Source organism: Vipera ursinii, assembly GCF_947247035.1.
Source record: "Vipera ursinii genome assembly, chromosome: 2".
In the NCBI taxonomy this organism is placed as follows: domain Eukaryota; kingdom Metazoa; phylum Chordata; class Lepidosauria; order Squamata; family Viperidae; genus Vipera; species Vipera ursinii.
In genome coordinates this window covers 100,010,631-100,028,653 of record NC_139513.1, presented here as the reverse complement: position 1 = coordinate 100,028,653, position 18,023 = coordinate 100,010,631, and the positions used below count along the sequence as shown (strand labels likewise).

General features: G+C 41.8%; 2 protein-coding genes across 2 annotated transcripts in view; both read left to right on the top strand.

Moving 5' to 3' along the window:
* DOCK2 (dedicator of cytokinesis 2) overlaps positions 1-18,023 on the top strand; it is a 341,341-nt gene that overhangs the window by 305,493 nt on the left and 17,825 nt on the right. The window contains exons 44-47 of the mRNA XM_083351346.1: positions 185-271; positions 588-764; positions 884-967; positions 4,499-4,636. Coding sequence (XP_083207472.1) covers positions 185-271; positions 588-764; positions 884-967; positions 4,499-4,636 — 486 coding nt within the window. The remainder of the gene's footprint in view (positions 1-184; positions 272-587; positions 765-883; positions 968-4,498; positions 4,637-18,023) is intronic.
* Positions 6,431-9,536, top strand: LOC310633403 (uncharacterized protein; the record flags this gene model as incomplete). Its single annotated transcript, XM_083351109.1, has 3 exons — positions 6,431-6,442; positions 7,709-9,392; positions 9,439-9,536. The coding sequence occupies 2 exons, from the start codon at positions 6,431-6,433 to the stop codon at positions 8,684-8,686; spliced, it is 990 nt and encodes a 329-aa protein (XP_083207235.1). The 3' UTR covers positions 8,687-9,392; positions 9,439-9,536.

Here is an 18,023-nt window from a genome sequence, read left to right as displayed (position 1 = left end):
TTCCGGTTTGTAAAGGAAATGGTGAAATCATCTTTCTCTCTCCTTCCCTCCCTCCCCCCTCTTAAATAATATTGATGCCTGGAAAAGATTTCCCTGTCATTTAAATTATATTTCCAGTAAGCTCTTAACTTTCTAACAGTATGATTTAACTGTTGTAATATTTCTTCTCTGGATCTTTTAACAGTCTATGTGGATTGAGAGAACATCCTTTACTACAGCTTATAAACTCCCTGGAATCTTGCGTTGGTTTGAGGTTGTCTCCAAGCCACAGGTGCGTATTAGAATTCTGATGAGTATTATATGTAGTTTAACCTTCAGAAATAGAAAGAAATATTCGATGCTATTTTATGAGGGGGAAAAAACACAAAGTGTTATTTTACCAGGGAATCCGTTCTCCTACTAAGCAATATGTTTCAATATGCATTTGATTTTTATTTTTTATTTTTTTTTGGAGATAGGGGAATTTTAATGAAATGCTAACACATTTCATAATGCCTGAAAGATTCTCTCAGATTCCAATGCAGGCAATCTGGGACACAAAATTGCAGGTGGGATTGATGATAATCTTGTTGCCTCCTCCATAGACTACTACAATTAGCCCCTTGGAGAATGCCATTGAAACGATGTCCATGACAAATGAGAAGATTCTGGCAATGATCAATCAGTACCAAAGTGATGAGAACCTTCCCATTAATCCTTTGTCCATGCTTCTGAATGGAATTGTTGATCCAGCAGTCATGGGAGGGTTTGCTAAGTACGAGAAGGTAAGGAGTTTAGTTACTGTATTTAAAATGAAATAATCCTCCAGTATATTAGATCTTCAGCACAACCCATGAATGTCATGTTCAGATGAAAAACTGAGTGACCTCCTTTCTGCTTTCAGGCTTTCTTCACAGATGACTACACTAGGGATCACCCAGAGGATCAGGAGAAACTAAACAGACTCAAAGACCTGATTGCTTGGCAGGTATTGAAATGCTGGGCACAATTCTCTGATTTTTTTTAAATAAATATTATTAATTTCTCCCCTTTCTTTTGTTGATTGATCTCCTTTCCAGAGGAGAAGCACACCCATATATAATGCGTGCATATTTTCCTTCTGTTTTCCTTTGTTTGTCTGTTTGAAGAGGACTAACTTGTCTGAAGTGTGACTGGAAATATCACATAAAAAGTATGTTGCAAAAAGTTTTCCATCCACATTTAATGAGCCCCCCTTCCTGAACAAAAGCATTACGAATCCCTTGGTGATTTAGTTGAATACCTACCCCCTAGAAATGCTTATGTAATGTTAAGAATGGGGGGAAAAACCTGACATCACAGTATTTCTGTTGCTGTCAGATAAACAGGAAACAAGTGAAAACACTGATTTTGCATAGGTTTGAAATGATGTTTAATTCTCTGCTATTAACAGTTTCACCAGGCCTGGGTAAAAACAACCTATTAACACTCTGATCTGAAAATATCACTTCTATTTTTATGTTCTTGCTAAAATACCAAATGTAGCAACTTTATGAGGGATGTGGCATAATGGTAATGCTTTATTTTTTCCAGAGACTAATCTATTTTTTGCTTCTAGTTTGTTTATGGATAAGTCACCCAGCATTATCAGTATCTTCCTTCTTCTACTGACATTTGAATCAGTAGAAATAGCTACTGTTTGCTGTGGAAATAGCTACTAAAAATATATGCAAACAAATGTTTAATCTTGGTGTTATGAAGTAAGTCCTTCATTTACATGTTTGCATATATTTTATATCAGCTCCATAGTTGTTTTCATAAACATCTTGGGTGCATAATACCACCATGTGCTTCTGTCACATCTTCATACCCACAGTATATGTCTAGATTGCATTCAGAAGACAGCGCTTTTAATGGTGGTGTCCAGTGCAATCTAAAATATTAGAAATTTAGAACTTCAAATTGTTCTGATAACTCTGAATCATTATTAATGAAAGTTACCTAGTGCAAACAATCAACTTTTAAACAGGAAAATATATCTGTCCATTAGTGTAGTCCTATTTTTCATGTACCAAAAGAGGAATTACATAAGGAACATGCAGACTCACCATCTTTCTGGACAGAACAGGTGAAGTACTATACTGGGGAAACATCTGCACTGTGCCACTTCCTTGAAAAGCAGGAGATGAAGCAATTCATGAGTATTGGAAGGGATGGATTAGCACAGGTGGAGAGTCCCTGGTTTTCGTACAATCTGTGTAATGTGTAACCTCCTCACAATTTTAGTATGACGGGATGTCACAAAATGGTGTGCCTCAAAATGATGAGAAATACATATCTCTGATTTTTGACAACTGACAAGAGCTCTAAGCTCTTGGGAACTAACTGTAGGCCTGAGGCCATAGACTATTACCCATGAGTTTAGAAGACATATCTATCCTGATTACTGATTGAATGATTACTAATATGTTCTATCAAATTATTGTTGACTCTTAGAAGTAACACAGATAAACCTGTCTCCAATCTGACCCTTCAGGTCTTCCAAAACTCTGATCAAAAATCTAATCTAATCTAATCCAAAATTCTAGTTGTTGGTAATCTACTCCTTCCTCTCACTTCCTTACTCCTTTTTCCAGCATATGGGTTTCTCAAGAGAACTAGGTCATTACATACTGTGTACAAAATGTGATAATTTGAGCCTGGTTGTTTTGTGCCTCACATGACAACTCTGGATTGATTCATTGTATAATTTCTTTGTTTTCATAGCTACCCATCATATTCTTGGAAGTCAACTCTACACTGGAGTTCAAAAGTGCTAATGCTCTTTCTAGTTTGTGTCTTCAAAGTACAATTTTTACTTTCCTAGAGTGTCACAGGGAAAATCATTGAATGCACAGTTCTAATATTTGTAGGCATAGATACATCATGGCATCTGAGTATTTTTTCCAAATCTGCTACTCTATCAATTGAGAGTATGCAGCATATTTCTTGACTGATGTGTCCTTTATGTATTATTGTTAGTTTATTCTAAAAGGCAGAAATTATCCAACACTTGAATAATAGTTATTTGCAGTACCTATTATTTAGTCTTATTTATATTTAATTTTAATCCCATTTCTTCACATTGCTCCTTGACTTTCATTACAAGAGCTTGCAGATCACTTGCATTTTCAACTATCAGAGTAGTGTCATTAGCATGGTGTAGGTTATTAATGTTTTGTCCTCCAGTTTTAAAAACCTACCCATCTTCTTCCCATCCAGTCTCTCTCAAAATATATTCAACATATAAGATATTGAATAAATAAGGGGAGAATATACAGTCTTGTTTTATCCTTCAACCTGAAGTCAGTCTGTCCAGCTCTAATCTAGCCATATCATGGTGAACCATGATGGTGCAGTGGTTAGAATGCAGTACTGCAGGCTACTTCTGCTGTCTGCCAGCTTCCCTGCAGTTCAGCTGTTTAATTCTCACCGGCTAAAGATTGACTCAGCCTTTCATCCTTCTGAGGTCGGTAAAATGAGGACCCAGATTGTTGAGAGCAATAGACTGACTCTGTAAACCACTTAGAGAGGGCTGTAAAGCACTGTGAAGTGGTATATAAGTCTAAGTGCTATTGCTATCATACAAATTATTATTATTCTGGAATATTCTCATGTCCTTATCTGTGACAGACTGAGTGGTACCTGACCTGAAGCCCTTTATCTAGCACTATATTACCAATCATTTATTATTATTTTTGTGGGGATTTGGTAAAACACAGGAAAGGTACAATTAAGCTTCTCCCACACCATAGTCACTAAAGAGATCATCTATCTTCAGCATCATCCCATACTGCTGCTACTTAATATAGATGTGTGCTTGTTTTGCTTGCAAAACTGGGATGACCTTCAGGCCTTGGATGATCTTTCTGGAAGTAAATACTGTACTCTTGGCATACATTCCTGGTGTTCTTTGCTGATCCCTCCCAGGAAGATAGACACATACATGACAATGAAGAAACAACCATGCTACTGTGCTTGAAATTTCAGTTGAACTGGCTTTGCTTCTAAACTTACTAATGCTTTGATCACTTAGGAAAATGCTTACAATGTAATCTTTGCAACACAGTGAAAATGTCCACTATGTACCCATGGTTGAGTAAATTGTTGGCTTATAGTACATTTCACCAATCATATTAATCTGGCCTGGCCTAGATTCTGAAGATATGATGTATTTTCTGTCATTCTTCATCTTAAGAATATATGAAGTACCATAAATTATCCACCTATTTAAACCTTTATTGCATATCATTATGCACAGGAAACAAAAAAATTCTAATTATATTATTTCAGGAAGGTAGTACTTCTCTCTTCTGTAATTATTTATTATATTATACAGCATAATAAGATGTATTGCTACCTGTTTGAAAGGAAAGAAGAAAATGTCAGCTGGCAAATATATTACAAATCACATTTTGTAACTGCAGTCAGTTCAACATGTTCTGGAGACATGGGGAATATAAAATAGCATGACTGAAATTTTTTTCTTGTTGCTTTTTAGGTTCCATTTCTTGGAGCTGGAATTAAGATTCATGAAAGAAGAGTATCAGACAGCCTTCGTCCTTTCCATGAACGTATGGAGGAATGCTTCAGGCACTTAAAAGTTAAAGTAGAGAAACAATATGGAATCAGAGAATTGGTAAGATTTGGTTTTTTTTTAATTTTATAAGATTTTTTTTTATTATATTTTATCTTAACAAAAAAAAACACATGAAATTTGGCCTGTGATGTAGTAACATCACAACTGTCTATTGTGATTTAAATTGTGATTTAAATATCACTTTATTTCCTCTTTCCAACAATAGACTTTGTCTTATATATTACTAAGAAACATCTATAACTGTTGAAATATAATTACATTCCCCATTTCATTAGGAGAGTAGAAACAAACCTTATGAACTCATATCATCCAGAGCTTAGAACTTCTTATTGTCTTAAACCATTGGCCTTATTTTAGTGGCTAAGCATTTTGAGTAAGAATGAATAACCAGGAATACTCCACTCTTTTTTCCCTGAAGAATTTCAACTGTTTGGAAACAACATATAGTTTAGCATAATAAAATATAAATATGAGTTGACGTTAAAATAGCAGTATGTAAAATCTGCAGAGTAAAATTAACAACCTTGTGATTCTCACAATTCTTGGAGCACATCCAGGTAAATCACTAAATAATCAGGTGGAGAGTTTGACATCACCAAGAACAGGAAGGAAAGTTGAATATGAAGGCTTGCAGGCTTCAGCATATAAAGACTGAAGAAATGTTCCTAGTTAGTGAACCTTAAAGCTCATTTGTGGGTGAAGACATAGACTTAATTTCTAACAAATGCAAATTATAGACATTTGACCACTTTGAATTTGCTTTCTCTCAGTTTTGTAGCTTACATCCTTATTTGTTGTGAAAAACAATTTGCTAAGCATGGAACTGGGTTGTCCTTGCTGAAGAACCGGAATAAAGATGTCTTAGATTAGAGGTTGGCAATTATGTTAGATCCAAGGCACCATGGAGTGGTCAAATACCTCCTCATCCGCCTAAAATCTTGCCAGGTTGCTAAATCTTCTCAGATGCTTCCAATCTCATCTCAAATTACATAAAAATTTTCAAATTCAGAAATAGAGCTCTTCAAGAAGTTTGAATTCTTTTGCAAAATTTCATGACTGTTGACAGTTTAGATTTATTTCAGCCCTTCTATATGATTTTAATGTGAATATGATGAGTTACATTATAAATGCTGTTTTTGATAGCATAAGATGCTCTAGCACCTGTGAGTTGCCACCTAAAGCTTGATATAAATGAATCATAAGGGAATGATTATATCATACTAGAAAATTAATTTAATCTGGTCAGCCATAAACCACGGGAAAATATCCAGAGTCTGATAGTGTGCTACAGTTTCATTAAAGGCCAAGCAGATAGGGACCAGCAGATGAATTTCACTATTGTAACATGCAAAGTCTATGGCTTCTGTGTCTTTTTAAATATATAGAAGTGATTTCAATTTAAGTATTTCTTAGATTCCATCTTGGATGGAAATTCTCCATCTGTTATCATAGTACATGAATGAAAAATCATTACTATTAGACAGACAGGAAAAAATAAATTACTTCACTCTGGAAGAAGTTTCTCATAAATTAATAAGCTCAGGGGATGACAGTATTTAATGTATCAGCCGATGCATATGAAAACCACTTAATATGACCAATCAAATTCCTCTGGTTTTATCATTTTTCTTGGGCTCTCTGGTGTATGCCCTCTGTGGAAGGCAGCTGTGTTGATTGTGTCTTCCTCCTGCATTTGGGATTCAAAGGATCAGAAGCAATTCCCACTGCAAATAAAATCTAAAATGTATTTGAAAATAATGTTGAAAACTCTAAATGGCTTTCCTGCATTTCTTGCCAGGACTAACTCTCTGAGTGCAATGAGTCGAGGTGAGAATGGAGTCTGAAGTATGAGATTATATGGCAGTTTTCATATAAACATTGTAATAACTCTGCAATATTTTAAGTCTAAATTTACAGGTTTTAAGATAAGGAAGTGGCAGGTTTTCTAGCACGCGCACACACACAAAGAGACACACGGGGAAGGGGAGGGGAAACTTCAAGTAATAACACGTAAGAAAGCAGAACGTCTGTAAAGAAAGTGGTTGATCTATGCTTAAACTGTTTTTCAGTGATGGCTTCCATCTTTTTTTTTAAAAAAATGAGAACCATTATATTATATTATATTATATACCGTATATACTTGAGTATAAGCCGACTCGAGTATAAGCCGAGACCCCCAATTTTACCCCAAAAAACTGGTAAAAGTTATTGACTCGAGTATAAGCCGAGGCTGGGAAATGCAGCAGCTGGAGGCTGGATCCCCCGAAAGACGTCTCTGCTGAGATGAGAGAACGGGTTGGCAAGCCGCCGAGAGAATGGGGCGGTGGAGTGCTCTGCCGAGAGAATGGGGCGGCTTGCTGTTCTCTCGGTGCAGCATGGCAGAGGCTGGATCTCGCGAAAGAAGTCTCCGCTGAGCGAGAGAATGAGGCGTCTCAGCGCCCATTTTCTCGGCGAAGACTTCTTTCGGGGGATGCAGCTTCTGCCGCCCCTTTCTCTCAGCTGCCCAGTGGAACAGCTTGCCACCAGAAATCAAGAGTGCTCCATCACTGGAGGTTTTTAAGAAGAGACTGGACATTCACCTGTCTGAGATGGTATCGGTCAGTGGTGGCGAAACTTTTAGAGACCGAGTGCCCAAACCGCAAGCCAAAACCCACTTGTTTATCACAAAGTGCCAAGGCAGCATCGGCATTCTGGTGCCCTCGGGGGAGGGGACAGGGAGGCGCCTCTGAGTGCCGCCTCTGGCACGAAAAAAAGGGGGAGCAAAAAATGGGCCACCGTACCGCAAGGCACAAAAATGCCAACCGCCGCGCCGCAGGGTGCAGATACAAGGCACCGCACCACGTGAGAACGGGGCTGGGCTAGTGAGTATCACGCAGGCACTAGCCCCGCCCCCTTTGCAGCATGTGCCTGCTCGTGGCCCCGTGTGCGCATGCACGCATGTAAAATGCTTCCCCCTCCCTTTTCTTCCAGTCCACCAACCGACAAGGACCTGCTGCTGGCAGCGGTGGTGGCGCACGTGCCAACAGAGAGGGCTCTGAGTGCCACCTCTGGCAGGCGTGCCATAGGTTCACCACCACTGGTATAGGTCCTCCTGCTTGAGCAAGGGGCTAGACTAGAAGACCTCCAAGGTCCCTTCCAGCTCTATTCTATTCTATTCTATTCTATTCTATTCTATTCTATTCTATTCTATTCTATTCTATTCTATTCTATTCACTTTCTATATTTCTATTCTATTCTATTCTATTCCATTCACTTTCTATAATTCTATTCTATTCTATTCTATTCTATTCTATTCACTTTCTATATTTCTATTCTATTCTATTCTATTCTATTCTATTCTATTCTATTCTATTCACTTTCTATATTTCTATTCTATTCTATTCTATTCCATTCACTTTCTATATTTCTATTCTATTCTATTCTATTCACTTTCTATATTTCTATTCTATTCTATTCTATTCTATTCTATTCTATTCTATTCTATTCTATTCTATTCTATTCTATTCCATTCACTTTCTATATTTCTATTCTATTCTATTCTATTCTATTCTATTCTATTCTATTCTATTCTATTCCATTCACTTTCTATATTTCTATTCTATTCTATTCTATTCTATTCTATTCTATTCTATTCTATTCTATTCTATTCTATTCTATTCTATTCTATTCTATTCTATTCCATTCACTTTCTATATTTCTATTCTATTCTATTCTATTCTATTCTATTCTATTCTATTCTATTCTATTCTATTCTATTCTATTCTATTCTATTCCATTCACTTTCTATATTTCTATTCTATTCTATTCTATTCTATTCTATTCACTTTCTATATTTCTATTCTATTCTATTCTATTCCATTCACTTTCTATATTTCTTTTCTATTCTATTCTATTCTATTCTATTCTGTTCTGTTCTGTTCTGTTCTGTTCTGTTCTGTTCTGTTCTGTTCTGTTCTGTTCTACGTTCTGTTCCATTCCATTCCATATTTTCTATTCCATTGTGTTCCACTGTCAGAGCCCATCGGAGGCAACCCAGTCAGCCCAAACAGGAGTTACACTAAGGCTATGCAGCCTCTCCTCTCAACCTGAACCCCTCCTTACCTTTCCTTTTATCTGCATCCTATTTTTAACTGCCGGCTCTGCCCTGCCCTATTTTGTCCTTGAGCACTCGTGAGCTCATCAAGAACAGAAGGTAACCGTGGGGTGAAAGGCAGGGCAAGATCTGCAAGATCCCCATTTGCATTTGACTTTGCCATCCCATCTGGTTCGAGATAACACACCACACACACACACACACACACACACACACACACAGAGAGAGAGAGAGAGAGAGAGAGAGAGAGAGGAGATGAGGATGAGGAAGAGGATGAGGATGAACGAATTTTGCAGCTGCTTCTTTAAAAGCTCTCTTCTCTCAGGGATGCCCGAGATAGTGAATTGCAAGCAGAAATGAATTTCTCCTTCCGTTTCTGATCCGCGCAAACACCCAAGCGTGAACGCCATCACCTGATAGCTTGGGTGCCTGTTCAATTCGTTAGAGAGAGAGAGAGAGAGGGGGGGGGCTTTCTGTTTGTTTGTTTTACCACGAGTTGACAGTTGGGCAGAAACCAGAGGGGGAAAAAAAGAATTTCGGGCTTCGTGGGAACCGAGGAAGCAAAACAAGATGCAAAGTCTAAAATCTATAGGCTCATAAACCACCCCGGTTTCTTGAAACAAACCGGGATTTCTCTACCCCAACCTTGAAACCATGGATCGAGTGAATCTCTTTACCGAAGAATGTGATGAACGGGAGAAGGTGAGTCTTCGCCGAGAAAATCTCAGCGCCCATTTTCTCGGCGAAGACTTCTTTCGGGGGATGCAGCTTCTGCCGCCCCTTTCTGTCAGCTGCCCAGCTGAGAGAAGGGGGTGACAGAGGCTGGATCCCCCGAAACAAGTCTCCGCTGAGACGAGAGAACAAGGTGTTTCTTTCTCCCCCCCCGCTTTTGCCGCTTTTGTTTGTGCGTGTGTGTGTGTCCCATCTGCAAAACTTCCGAGGAAGGAGAAGCAGGATACTGGTTGGGGGGGAGCGGCAAAAGCGGGGGGGGGGAAGAGAAACGGCTCCGCCTTTGGTTCCCCCTCCTAAAGCACAGGGGCGCTAGAGAAAGTTTGGAGTTGGGTAAGGAAGCGCAAAATTCAGGAAGAAAAGCGGGGTGGCAGGCAAACGGGAGACCTGTACAAGGGGGAAGGGGAACTCTCTGCTTTGTGTGTGTGTGTGTGTGTGTGGCCCATCTGCAAAGCTGCCGAGGAAGGAGAAATGGAGGAGGCAGTGGCGGCGGCGGAGGCGGCCGCAGCACCGGCAGCCTTCCGCTTTTGCCGCTTTTGTGTGTCTTTGTGTGTCTCCTTCCTTGGCAGCTTTGCAGATGGGACACACACACACGCACACACAAAAGCGGCAAAAGCGGAAGGCTGCCGGTGCTGCGGCCGCCTCCGCCGCCACTGCCTCCTCCACTTCTCCTTCCTCGGCAGCTTTGCAGATGGGCCACACACACACACACACACACACACACACACAAACAAAGCAGAGAGTTCCCCTTCCTCCTTGTACAGGTCTCCCGTTTGCCTGCCACCCCGCTTTTCTTCCTGAATTTTGCGCTTCCTTACCCAACTCCAAACTTTCTCTAGCGCCCCTGTGCTTTAGGAGGGGGAACCAAAGGCGGAGCCGTTTCTCTTCCCCCCCCGCTTTTGCCGCTCCCCCACCCAACCAGTATCCCACTTCTCCTTCCTCGGCAGCTTTGCAGATGGGCCACACACACACACACACACACACACACACACACACACACAAAGCAGAGAGTTCCCCTTCCCCCTTGTACAGGTCTCCCGTTTGCCTGCCACCCCGCTTTTCTTCCTGAATTTTGCGCTTCCTTACCCAACTCCAAACTTTCTCTAGCGCCCCTGTGCTTTAGGAGGGGGAACCAAAGGCGGAGCCGTTTCTCTTCCCCCCCCCGCTTTTGCCGCTCCCCCACCCAACCAGTATCCCACTTCTCCTTCCTCGGCAGCTTTGCAGATGGGCCACACACACACACACACACACACACACACACACACAAAGCAGAGAGTTCCCCTTCCCCCTTGTACAGGTCTCCCGTTTGCCTGCCACCCCGCTTTTCTTCCTGAATTTTGCGCTTCCTTACCCAACTCCAAACTTTCTCTAGCGCCCCTGTGCTTTAGGAGGGGGAACCAAAGGCGGAGCCATTTCTCTTTTTCCCCCCCGCTTTTGCCGCTCCCCCACCCAACCAGTATCCCACTTCTCCTTCCTCGGCAGCTTTGCAGATGGGCCACACACACACACACACACACAAAGCAGAGAGTTCCCCTTCCCCCTTGTACAGGTCTCCCGTTTGCCTGCCGCCCCGCTTTTCTTCCTGAATTTTGCCCTTCCTTACCCAACTCCAAACTTTCTCTAGCGCCCCTGTGCTTTAGGAGGGGGAACCAAAGGCGGAGCCGTTTCTCTCTCCCCCCCCCCGCTTTTGCCGCTCCCCCCCAACCAGTATCCCGCTTCTCCTTCCTCGGAAGCTTTGCAGATGGGACACACACACACACACACACACACACACACACACACAAAGCAGAGAGTTCCCCTTCCCCCTTGTACAGGTCTCCCGTTTGCCTGCCACCCCGCTTTTCTTCCTGAATTTTGCGCTTCCTTACCCAACTCCAAACTTTCTCTAGCGCCCCTGTGCTTTAGGAGGGGGAACCAAAGGCGGAGCCGTTTCTCTTTCCCCCCCCCCGCTTTTGCCGCTCCCCCCCAACCAGTATCCTGCTTCTCCTTCCTCGGCAGCTTTGCAGATGGGCCACACACACACACACACACACACACACAAAGCAGAGAGTTTCCCTTCCCCCTTGTACAGGTCTCCCGTTTGCCTGCCGCCCCGCTTTTCTTCCTGAATTTTGCGCTTCCTTACCCAACTCCAAACTTTCTCTAGCGCCCCTGTGCTTTAGGAGGGGGAACCAAAGGCGGAGCCGTTTCTCTTCCCCCCCCGCTTTTGCCGCTCCCCCACCCAACCAGTATCCCACTTCTCCTTCCTCGGCAGCTTTGCAGATGGGCCACACACACACACACACACACACACACACACACACACAAAGCAGAGAGTTCCCCTTCCCCCTTGTACAGGTCTCCCGTTTGCCTGCCACCCCGCTTTTCTTCCTGAATTTTGCGCTTCCTTACCCAACTCCAAACTTTCTCTAGCGCCCCTGTGCTTTAGGAGGGGGAACCAAAGGCGGAGCCATTTCTCTTTCCCCCCCCCGCTTTTGCCGCTCCCCCACCCAACCAGTATCCCACTTCTCCTTCCTCGGCAGCTTTGCAGATGGGCCACACACACACACACACACACAAAGCAGAGAGTTCCCCTTCCCCCTTGTACAGGTCTCCCGTTTGCCTGCCGCCCCGCTTTTCTTCCTGAATTTTGCCCTTCCTTACCCAACTCCAAACTTTCTCTAGCGCCCCTGTGCTTTAGGAGGGGGAACCAAAGGCGGAGCCGTTTCTCTCTCCCCCCCCCCGCTTTTGCCGCTCCCCCCCCAACCAGTATCCCGCTTCTCCTTCCTCGGAAGCTTTGCAGATGGGACACACACACACACACAAGCCCAGCGGCCAGACTGCGCTGCCTCCCCAAGGGCTCCTAATGGCTTGCTGCCCCACGTGACACCGCTGGCTGACGCTAGCTCATCTCTCTCTCTCTCTTCTTTCCTCCCTCCCTCGGTCTCCCCCTCCCCCTTTTCCGGCTCAGCCCCACGTCACCAGGAGACCAAAACGGGGACATCATGGCAGAGCAGAGGAGACACAGGAAGCGGATCCAGGTACCGGGCTGGCTTATCTCCTCCCTCTTTTCGCAACCGCTCTGCGGGATGACTTTCCCTTTTCCTTCTGGCTCACCCCCCCCTCCCCCGCCCGGTCACCCTTCCCTCCCTCCTCCCCCTCAGCCTCCTCCGAGGCCGCCGCCAGTCAGCATCTCTCCTACCGTTTTTGTGGCTTTTCCGTCGCCCCCGCCGCCGCTCCCCCTTCCCCGCAGAGCCGGCCGCATCCAGCGCCTTCTTCCTCTGGAGGGAAGCACCGAAGCCTCGGCCGCGCGCAAGTCCTCGGTAAAATTTTTTTGTTGACTGGAGTATAAGCCGAAGTGGAGTTTTTCAGCCCAAAAAGTGGGCTGAAAAATTCGGCTTATACTCAAGTATATACGGTATATAGCATGTCAAAAAAGAAAAATACTGAATAATGCTGGAAACCTCTTTTTATATCAACATCTGGAACAATTTACAGTAGCTACATTTTTTTTTTCAACCTAATGATTAGAATGATGAGAAAATATCTCAGCCAATATTAATTTACTTACATGTAACAAAACAAACTTGTATTTGCTATCTAATTCACTATTCAGAAATAACAGGATTAATTTAGAGTTTCTAATTATGAAACAACAGTTTAGGGATATCTTAGGTTACTTTAATATCACAGAATCACCTTGGGTCCCTTGTTGTTTAACAAATGATTTCTGTTGTGTTCTGTGAATACACGCATACTTAATTTATACTGCTGTGTCTCAGATTTTTTTTTTAAACTATTATCACACATAAACGTACACATGTACATATGTATGTGTGTGCATGCCTGCATACACAAACACACACAAACACACACACACACACACTCCTTTCATTTTCCAAAACAAAGAAAAAAACAGCTTACATTAACCATACCTTTAACACCATCAAACAGCAACAACTGCTTATCCTAGGTCTTTGGAAAGGACTGGATAGGTGGACAAAAATTGTCAAATCCAGGGGACTTCCGCTGGCGGCGCGGCGCCGAAGACAGCCTCCCCTGGCTGCCCGCGGCTCAGCTGTTTGTTTTTTCACCCGAAACAGCGCCGATCAGCTGTTCGGGCGAAATTGAAGCCCCCTCCTCGGGAGAAGAGGAGGGGGTGAGGCCCCAGGTAGGGGTAGAGTTCTCTGAGGCCGCCTGAGCTTCGAGCTTGGGCGGCTGAAGGATCGAACTCCCCCGAAGCCTGGGTTGCTCCCAGCTGGCCGTCGTCTCTGCTCCGAACTTCCTGGAGCAGAGCCAGGCGTCTGCGAACCATCCCTGCCTGAAGAAAGGACTATGATTTAAAGGAGCAGGCAGAGCGGTACAAGAGGAAAAGGTGAAGAGGACTATTTTACTGTACTCTCTAACTTGTTGGACTTTTTAAACTTTAATTGAAAGTGCGTCATAATTGAGGATTAAAAGATGGCGGCTAAACCTCCCTCTAAAACTCTTCGGAGTGGAGGATCCTCGCCGGTGCAACAATCATCACTACAGGCATTGCACCCTCCTGAAGTGCTGACATCGAAGGATTTGCGAGATGCCTTGGATAAACATGCCCAGGTACTTTTGGAATCAATTAATCAATCAATTGCTGATAAATTTGCACAGATGGAGGAGAAATTGGAGAAATTTGAGGAAAGAATGGAAGAGAGGATGGAACAGAAGTACAGCGTGATGAAGGTAGACATTTTGACTTCAGTGCATAAAGTGGCGGAATGTGTGGAAGATTTAGATGAAAAAGTGGATGATTTGGCTCAAAGGAATGCTATACTAGAAGTAAAAGCACGGGAGAATGAAATTGAAAGAGGCAAGTTGGAAAGGGAGTTAAGCCATGCCCAATATTACCAGATGCAGTTTGCTGTCAGAATTAGAGGCTTAAAAGAGAATGTTAAAGAAGATTTAAAGCAGCTGATCTCTGAGGCTCTCGAAGGGGTATTGAACCAGCCAGCATCTGAAATAAGAGCAGCTATGGATAAAGTGTTTCGGGTGAATTCATGGATTGCCAGACAGAGAAAGTTGCCTAGAGATGTGGTGGTTTATTTTGCAAAAAGAGAAATTAGAGATCAAGTTATACAAGCTGCCTATGATGCTAAGGTTGTGATTGCTGAACAAGAAGTCTTGGTTTTAAAAGAAATTCCTCCAAGGATTTTAAGGGGAAGAAAGGACTATACATTTCTTGTGCAAGAGCTCAAGCAAAGAGATATAAGGTTTAGATGGGAGATTCCAGAGGGGCTGATGGTGATGTATGAAGGTAAAAGGTATAGGCTGATTACTGTGAAACAAGCACGTGATTTCTACAATAATGTCTTAAAAGCAACCCCATTAACGCTCCTGGAAGCTGGAAAGGGATCTGGAGAAGAAGAACAACAAGAGGAGGAAACAGAGGAAAATGGTGCTGGAGGAGATCAAGCTATAATCTCTTTGGATGATCCTAGAGAGCAAAGAGTGATGCGTGCTGCTTTAAAACGAGCAAAGAAAATAAAAGAACATGATCAGCAAAAGTCTTCAGATTCTTCACAACGCATTCATAGCCAAGCTGTGGGAGGAGCACGGCCTAAAGTAACCAGTCCTATCAAAGCTGTGGTCCAAGAGCTTTTCGGGGATATACATGGCAACTAAATTTTTAACCTGGAATGTTAATGGACTAAACTCACCGCAGAAGAGGAAGAAAGTTTTTCAATATTTAAAACAATTTAAGATAGATGTTATATGCCTGCAAGAAACGCATATTAGAGTTTTGGATCAAAAGTATTTATTGAACTCGAGGCTGGGTACGCAATTTGTTGCTTCTGCAGAGAATAAGAAAAATGGAGTGGTTGTTTATGTTAAAAGTGCCTTAACAGCGGACCTAATTGAAGCAGATAAGCATGGAAGATATGTTATGATCGAGCTGTTGTTTGAAGGTAAAAAGACGCTTTTAGTTGGATTATATGCTCCAAATCAACAACAAGCTGACTTTTTTAGTTTACTTCATACAAAGCTTACCCAGTTGGATTATAAATCCTTTATTTTTATGGGGGACTGGAATGGAGTTATGGATGTACAGTTGGATAAGGCTGGAGCCTTTAAACGCATTCCAAGTCACGCTAGACTGCCTAAATCTTTTTTTGAAATGAAGGATGACCTGGAATTACGAGATATTTGGCGTGAGAGACATTTGCGGGAGAAGGATTATACATTTTATTCTGATAGACACCAATCTTTTTCGAGGATTGATTTTATTTTGGTGACTAATGATCTTCTTTTGAGAACTAAAAAGGTGAAAATCTGCCCAAGAATTATCTCTGATCACAGTCCAGTGTGGTTGGAGATTGATAAGGAAAGAGGAGATAGACGCTCATGGCGCGTAAATGAGAATTTGTTTAGAAATCAGAGAAATGTGGAAGAATGCAAACAGCGGATGAAGGATTTTTTTGAGATGAATATGAATAAGGGTACCTCTATGGATATGGTTTGGGATGCTAGCAAGGCCTATATGAGAGGGGTGTTGATATATATGAATAATAGACATAGACGTGCAGTGGAAACTAGAAGGAAAGAACTGGAGAATGAAATAAAGGAAAAAGAAAAGGCTTTGATTTTGAACCCAGAGGAGGTGAAGATCAAGGAGGCTATTAGACTGTTACGAGGACAATTTGATAAATTAATGGCTGATCAAGTGGCGACCAATCTGCGGTTTGCTAGGCATAATACTTTTTGCAATGCTAATAAGCCAGGCAGATGGTTGGCTTATAGACTGAGGAAAAAACAAAGGGCATCTAATATAGATAAGATTGAGTATAAAGGAAGGGTTGTGTATCAACAGAATCTTATTAAGGATGCCTTTGTGGATTTTTATTCGAAATTATATACTAAAGAGGACATTAATGCAAAAGATATTGATACGTATTTGGAGAAGGCTAGCATCCCGGTTCTTACGCAAGTACAAAAAGAGGGGATTTACCAGCTGATTACAGAAGAAGAAATTTTTACAGCTATTAAGGAACTGAAGGTGGATAAAGCACCAGGCACTGATGGCTTGACTGCGGCCTATTATAAAAACTTACAATTAGAGATGATAAAACCATTAAAGGAACTGTTCCAGACAATCCAGAGGGGGGGAAAGGTGCCCCCGTCTCGGAGAACAGCTTTTATCTCTTTGATTCTGAAGGAAGACCAGGATGCTACTTTAGTTAAAAATTACAGACCGATATCGCTTTTAAATACAGATTATAAGATATTTGCTAAGGTTTTGGCTAATAGACTGATGAGGGTTCTGCAACAGGTGATTCATGGGGACCAAACGGGGTTTATTAGTGGAAGACAAATGAAAACTAATGTGAGACATATAGTTGATGTGTTAGAGTTTTTGGAAAGGCACAACCAGATCTCTGCTGCGCTAATCTTTTTAGATGCTGAAAAGGCTTTTGATCAATTGAACTGGCAATTTTTGTTAAAAGTTTTAGACAAAATGGATTTTGGGGAAAAATTTTTACAACCGATTAGGGCATTATACCAAAAACAAACTGCCCGAATTATAGTTAACAATAGTTTGACAACAGTATGTAATATTGAGAAGGGCACAAGGCAAGGGTGTCCGCTATCGCCCTTGTTATTTATATTAACATTAGAGATATTATTGGTTAAGATTCGGAATTCGGAAAAAATTAAGGGGATACAAGTTGGAGATCAGGATTACAGATTGAGAGCATTTGCAGATGATCTGGTTGTTACAGTGACCCAGCCAGAGAACTCTGTTGTGGACCTGATGGAGATAATAACACAATATGGGAAGGTTTCTGGATTTAAAGTAAATATACAGAAAACTAAAATTTTGGCTAGAAATATGACAGTTTCGCAGAAGGCTCTCCTAGAAGGATTAACTGGATTTGAGATTGTTAAAAGGGTTAAATATTTGGGGGTGATTTTGTCGCCCTCTAATACAAAGCTATATAAAAATAATTATGAAAAGTTATGGGGGAAAATTCAAAAAGAACTGGAGAGTTGGGAAAAATTGCAATTGTCTTTGTTGGGACGGATTGCAGCAGTGAAAATGAATGTCCTGCCCAAATTTTTATTCTTATTTCAAATGATACCGATTCTTAAGAAAGACTCTAACTTGGAGGAATGGCAGCGTGGTATCAATAAATTTGTGTGGGCAGGGAAAAAGCCACGAGTTAAACTTAAGATTATGCAGGATACTCGTGAGAGAGGTGGCCTTAAAATGCCTAATTTTAAATTATATTATGAAGCTGCTGCACTAGTAGGAATAAGTGATTGGATTAATTTGACACAATCGAGGTTATTAAATCTTGAGGGCCATGATCTGTTGTTTGGCTGGCATGCATATTTGTTGTATGATAAGAAGGTAGATACTGTGTTTAGGATGCATATTTTAAGACAGGCATTGCTGAGAGTTTGGAAGAAGTATAGACATAAGTTAAGCAGCAAGATACCATTGTGGGCAATCCCAAAACACGCAATAGAAAATATACATGCTGGTTTCAAACATGATGAGACTACTTACAAGGAAATTTTAAGTTTGGAAAGGAATATTTGGTGCTTGAAATCATATAGTTTCTTGCGAGAAGAGAAGGTTGTTCAGAC